Source organism: Nannospalax galili, unplaced genomic scaffold (genome assembly GCF_000622305.1).
Source record: "Nannospalax galili isolate Female #2095 unplaced genomic scaffold, S.galili_v1.0 scaffold274, whole genome shotgun sequence".
NCBI classification, from domain to species: domain Eukaryota; kingdom Metazoa; phylum Chordata; class Mammalia; order Rodentia; family Spalacidae; genus Nannospalax; species Nannospalax galili.
This window is the reverse complement of record NW_008335435.1, coordinates 2,782,651-2,788,874: the sequence shown is the minus strand read 5'-3', so window position 1 is coordinate 2,788,874 and position 6,224 is coordinate 2,782,651. Positions and strand designations below refer to the sequence as shown.

The 6,224-nt window shown below is 44.0% G+C and overlaps 1 protein-coding gene across 6 annotated transcripts in view; it reads left to right on the top strand.

Annotated features, from left to right (window-relative positions):
• The window catches only part of LOC103731688 (carboxylesterase 1C-like), a 36,349-nt gene extending 34,005 nt beyond the window's left edge, over positions 1–2,344 (top strand). For all 6 annotated transcript variants that reach the window (XM_029562060.1, XM_029562059.1, XM_029562058.1 and 3 more), the window contains 3 exons: positions 636–767; positions 1,639–1,711; positions 1,986–2,344. In XM_029562060.1, the coding sequence (XP_029417920.1) occupies positions 636–767; positions 1,639–1,711; positions 1,986–2,157 (377 nt within the window). In that variant the 3' untranslated portion in view covers positions 2,158–2,344. The remainder of the gene's footprint in view (positions 1–635; positions 768–1,638; positions 1,712–1,985) is intronic.
• Positions 2,345–6,224: the final 3,880 nt, after the last annotated feature.

Sequence of the window (6,224 nt, the reverse complement as noted above, 5' to 3'; positions counted from 1 at the left end):
CCAACCACATTCACTCTCAGAAGTGTGAACAATGACATCAGCATTAGGACCCTGTTCTAAGGCTAGAAACCACTATTTGACTTCCCACTGAGAAGGGCATATCAGATTCCCTTGCCCTGTTTCTGTTCCATGGCACTCTATTATCTTAAGACCTTAACACTCCTGGGCTAAACAGAAAACAGGATGTGTGAGGGTAAATGAAATATGAACTCCCAGTTTTGTGATTACGTTAAACTCAAAGACAGATTTATGTCTTTGCTTATGTTTCTATGTGTTGCATTTAAATCTTCTCGTGTTCACTCTTTCTGAGTGGTGGAGGAAAATATTGGGGATACTCAAAATCTGGATAACTATAAGACACCTAATGGGTTGTGAATCTGCTCAGAATGAATGAGCACCAAGTGTCATGACTGAAACACAGCCAGTGCACACGACATGCACTCCATCCTCTCATTCTTTATTCTGTAAACACCTGGTTCAAGTCACAGTTCCTTTTCTACTGGTTAGCAAGTCACTGGGCTTTCCTGAAACTGTTTCTATCCTGTACTAGTAATCAGCAGTTTCATTCAGGGCAGGTTGATACCATCAAGCTGTGTTTGGTAACATGAACTGCATGTGAATCTATGTCTCTTCAGGTGCAGGGGTCCCAACCTACATGTATGAGTTTCAGTATCGTCCAAGCTTCGCATCAGACATGAGACCCAAGACAGTGATAGGAGACCATGGCGACGAGATCTTCTCCGTATTTGGGGCCCCGTTTTTAAAAGGTGATTAGCGTCTCTTTGCCATGTGGGCTGTGAGTTATGAGGACTGGGCTCTAGTTCTTTCCGCAGATTTCTCCTTCTCTCCTGAGCTGTATTGGGCATTGACAGCCTTTCTCTTGTCGTAGCATACATGAAGATGCCTGTTCTTGTGTCTCCAGCCATAGTCACTCTCAGAATCATGAGCTGTGAGATGATGGGTCACCTACATAGCCCTAGTCTAAGACCAGAACACCACTCTTTGATTTCCCACTGAGAAGGACATATCAGAACATGAGTGAAAGGAAGGTTATAATCGTTACAGACTTTGAATTGAGTGTTACATGATCTCTGTTCACCTACTTATATATTTAAATAAATCCTATATTTTACTTATAACATTTAATAAAATGATATTTGAAGAAAGCGTTTCACAAATGTATTCAGCACCTGAAGTCTCAGTGCTTGGATATGGCTCATGACCCATGGCTGCTGATGACACACGAGTTTCTCTAGGCGTCTCCCAGCTAGGCTACGCTTTAGCCCTTAGTAGTTCTAATATTTTAGAGTCTAGTGACAACACCAGTGTGTGTAAGAGACTGAGAAAAGACTCGGGAGCAATTCTCCAAACAGAGAGTATGGAATTTTGACCCTGAGGAAGTGGGGGAAGGCAGATGAGTATGAAATACAAAGGATGCCAGCCCATAGATGCACTCACTCCCACTTCTGAGTCCCTCCCGAACACGCAGAATAAATAGCCAGGGTCCTCTCACACTGAAGACTTTTACTCAGTGGATAAAGAGTGAACACCCAGTTCTTCCTTTCTAACAAATTCCTAAGAGATGCTACTGCTGGTCTATACTTCAAATATCAAAACATTTTCCCCTCTTCCCCACAGATGGTGCCTCGCAAGAGGAGATTAACCTCAGCAAGATGGTGATGAAATTCTGGGCCAACTTTGCTCGGAATGGGTGAGGCTGATGTCAAAGTCAGAGTGGTGGATAGGGTATAGAGGGAAATCCCTATTGGGAAAAAGTGATTTCTGAAGTCTGAGTGATCAAATCCTGGCCATTTACATGATAACAGTGCTCTAATAGGGAGATCTTTCTAGAAATGAATGGGCTACCCCAGGAGACAGAAACCTGTATGGCCTCTTGACTGAGATAAACTCAAGATTCATTCAAACCTCAGAAAAATGGGCAGTCTATAACAGTTGTGAGGAATTCAATTTGATTCTGTTCTCAGGAACCCTAATGGGAAGGGCTTGCCACACTGGCCAGAGTATGACCAGAAAGAAAGCTACTTGCAGATCGGCACAACCACCCAGCAGGCCCAGCGGCTTAAAGGGGAAGAAGTGGATTTCTGGACTGAACTCTTGGCCAAGAAACCTCTTCAGACAGAACACACTGAGCTGTGAATGGGGGGCTCTATCAGCCTTGGGAGACCAGAGGAGACAAGATGGGACTTTTCCACTTTGGTTAACCAAAGGCCTTCCTAAGAAGACTGCAGAACTGTGTAGTGGGGGTGAGCAGAAAATGAGGAGGGCTGTCTACACCTCAATTTGGAGAATAAATTTTCATATGGAAATAAAATCAGGAACTGTGTCTTGGGCTAAAGATGAATCCATCCTCTTCGGGCACGGGGGGCGGGGGGAGAAGAGAGACACCATCATAGGAAGATATCTCACAGGGACAGGCTTGGGGGGTGTGATGATCACTGGAATCTGAAGGCAGGCACACTGGGGGAGCTATGGGATGTGATTATTGCCTTACCTTCCATTTCTGGTGGGAGACATCGACATCATTATACTTGTGTGGAGAATGACTTTAATGAGTTACTGGAGTCTAACGGGCACTATGGGGATATAAAACCTCTGGGAACACAGACCCAAGGGGAGAGTTTGCACCCATCAGACTCTTCTCCATTGACGGAGAAGAGATGTTCATGAGTAAAACTAAGGCCAGGCAGCAAATCTACTCAAAGCTTGTCTCTAGGGACCAAGGCAAAAAGAATTGCACAAACCCCTTTAAATTAAGGAGCAAAATCTTACAAGCAGTGCAGAGAGAACAACAAAGCTTCTTTCCCTCAGAGCTCTGGTGATGATCGCTCAAGGCTGAGGAGAAAGAGAGTTGTGACATCCTTCGTGGTTGTAGGAAACAGTCCTGAGTACAGGTTATTAGAGATCTTTTATTGTTGGGGACAGGCAGGATCACTGAAAAGATCTCAACCTCAAGGTTGAGAACACAGGGTCTCCCTAAGGTTGAGAGTAGATCAGGACTAGAGAGACTTCTCCCAGGTACTACCACTGAGTTAACAGATACCAAGTGCCAACTACCAGAAGTCTACTTCTGGTGGAAAGTATGAGAAGAGACTTCTTTGAAGAGCAGGTGAACAGGCACGTAAAACATATGAAAAAAAAAAAACAGTGCAAAGATGGGAGAGAATAATTTGTAGTAATTTTCAATTTTCTAACCACGTAGTTGATAGTATATTATTTGAAATACAATATGTAATGTCCCCTCAAGTGGGGTATTGTATACCCAAGGCAACCACTGAAGAATTTTTATTTTATTTTGCAGTGCTGAATGTTAGATTCTTCTTTTAAAGATGGCTACATAATAATGCAATTGTAGAGATAAAATGATATCACACAACGTCTTCATGCTCAAAGCAAGCTGATAGGAAAAGTGGAGGAAGGAATAAATGAACACAAACAAAAGAAATCAGCTTAATCCAATCTGTGAATAATTCCACTAAATAAAATGCCCTAAACACGTTGGTTAGAAGAGATTGTCAGACTGGATTTAGAAAGCAAAACCCAATTACGTACTGTGTAATGTGGAGCCTGATTCCACTTTCAGACCTTAAAAGCTGATAGCTTTTAAGCCTTGCCCAATCACCTTCCCTTCTTGCTCCTTATCTGGAGAAGCTGATTAGAAAACTTGGGAACTTCCTCCCTTGGTGCCTGTGTAAGAGCTAAGTCTCATAAAGCTCACCCTGGTCCTACCCCTAATCACATAAAAACCCTAAGCCAGTGGCCTTTCCTTCCTGATTGAAAGGCCTATCCTGTGTCCCCAGCCCCACCAAGACCTCAACACTGCATGTTCGAAAACTGCACACTCTTCAGGGAGGTGTGGCATCATTGGTATCCACTTTCAGTGGAGACACACTGTAAAGGAAGGACAGAGCAAGAAGTAGGCCAGAAGTAGGAAAAAGATAGTCCAAGTAGATTCTAAAAGGAAAGCCTGGTGGTTACATGAATGTTAGATTAATGAAACTTAAAAAGAAAACAGGTGACAGCACAGAGCAAAAACATGGTCAATTCACCAAGAAAGCATGGCAGTCCTCAGTGTGTGTGTGTGTGTGTGTGTGTGTGTGTGTGTGTGTGTGTGGTGTAGACAACCAACCACAGCATCACTCAGGTGCTGCCTGATGTCTGGTTTGGTCTCCCCCAAATCAGGTCCAAAGCAGATGTAAGTGTAGTAGTTTTTCCAAGGAAGACATTTCGGGAAACACTGGCAAGGCCACGGGGAGCAGAGACCAGATACACCATAGGACCAGCCACTGCAGGTGCGGGGCAGCAGGATTCTAGCAGAAGAATGAGGTCAGCTCCACTGCGGAGCAGTAGGAGGGGTAGAAAGCAAAGGTCAGAGTTCCTCCAAGGAGAGGAAGGTGTGCCTTGTACGAACCTGCTCCCACTGAAAATGCTCAGGGACTGTTTTGTGACCCTAGGAAGGGAAGCAATCCATATGCAGGCAAGCTGGACAGACCATGGCCGCTGCAGTCGCCACGTGGATATTACGCACAGTCCCAGAGTTCGTGAATAGGCTTCACTTTTTGACAGGTGTCTTACTAGGTGCCCAGATAGAGGGATCTTTTCCTTTATTCTCCTGCCCACATTTTGTTAAATGCTTACAATTAAAGTTGTCATATAAACAACACTTGCCATCTAGTTTTTTTGTTTGTTTTCTCATTTCATTCAATATTTTTTTCTATTGGACGAAAGTTGAAGAATTACTTGGGGTCTTTCCCAAGATTCCATTGGCCAGACCACTATCTGGAATCTTCCTGAGTGGGACCTGGATAGCCATTTTTTAAAGTTTTTCAGGCCTTCTGATGCAAACTTCTGATTAAAAACTATCTGAAGCTGGGTGTGGTGGCTCATGCCTTTAGTCCCAGCATTTGGGAGGCAGAGGCAGGCAGATCTCTGTGAGTTCAAGGCCAACCTGGTCTACATAGTGAGTTCCAGGCCAGCTGGGACTACAGGGGGACCCTGTCTCAAAAGACCAAAAAATAAAATAAAATAAAAAATTTAAAAACCTATCTGAACAGAGTCGATCAGTTTCCTAAATGTTTAGAGACTCTCCAAGTCAACCTGTTTTACTGTCTTGATGTTGGACATGATTTAATGAACAACTTTAGTAATTAGCACTTTTACCTTTCAATATCATTTATGGCATCCACTTTTTCAGAAGATGGTGTGTACCCAAAGCCAAGCTCTCCTTCAGTCACTTCCTACAAGGAAACTTTCCTAAAGAACCTCCTCACTTCAAGCAAGAGCATGTCATATTTCAAAATCCCTCCACATTTCCATCCTTGTAGAAATTTACTTTTATTTTTTTAAACAAGGTTCACCCCCTTCCTCCTCATTACATCAAACCAAAGCAAAACTTGGGCAAAAAACACGTGTTCATCTGGGGATTTCTCCACATCCAGCAGAGGGCAGCACTATAACAAAGTAATGTGCTTCCTTCCAAGGCTCCTGAGCTGCTCTGGAGCAGTAGCCCACACTTGTAATCTCAGGATCCAGGAGGTGGACACAGGAGAATCAGAAGTTCAAGGTCATCCTTAAGCTACAGAGAGAGCTGAAGACCAGCCTGGGAGATGTGAGAACCTGCCTCAAAAGAAAACAGGTCTGCAGTCGAAGGCTGAACCTCTTGTCAGGAATGTTGTACAAGTCTTAGGAATGAAAAGTTAACTACACTTCCAAACTTGAGCTCACAGGACTCTATGTAATACCAGACCAGTTGAGAAATACGGCCTAAATTTCCAGCTGAGCAGTACTGTGTATAGCTTTAAAACTGTCCAGCCTTTTCTGAGGATCTCAGACCAAAGGTTTGCCTTGCCTGAACGTGTCCACTTGCTGTTCCTCCCTTTGTGACGCTCAAGGTGCACTGAGATTAGAGTGCTACAGGGAATACCTTTCTATAAGAAGATGTTGGTCCAGTTTGTGATCATTGGTAATCTGAGAGTTGAGTCCAGACTCTAGCTTTAAGAGCTTGAACTTAGGCTGGGTCTGGCTTTGGTTCCCATCAGACTCTCCCAGAGCTCTGTGAACAGGGAAAGAGTCTTGTCACCTCATGATTAGATGGATTGCACATGGGTGGGTGTGGTTACAAGGCCTCATGATCAGAGGTGGGACATAAGAAGCCCTTCGGAGAATCACAACACTGCACAGGGTCCTGACGCTGCTGGCCTTCCACC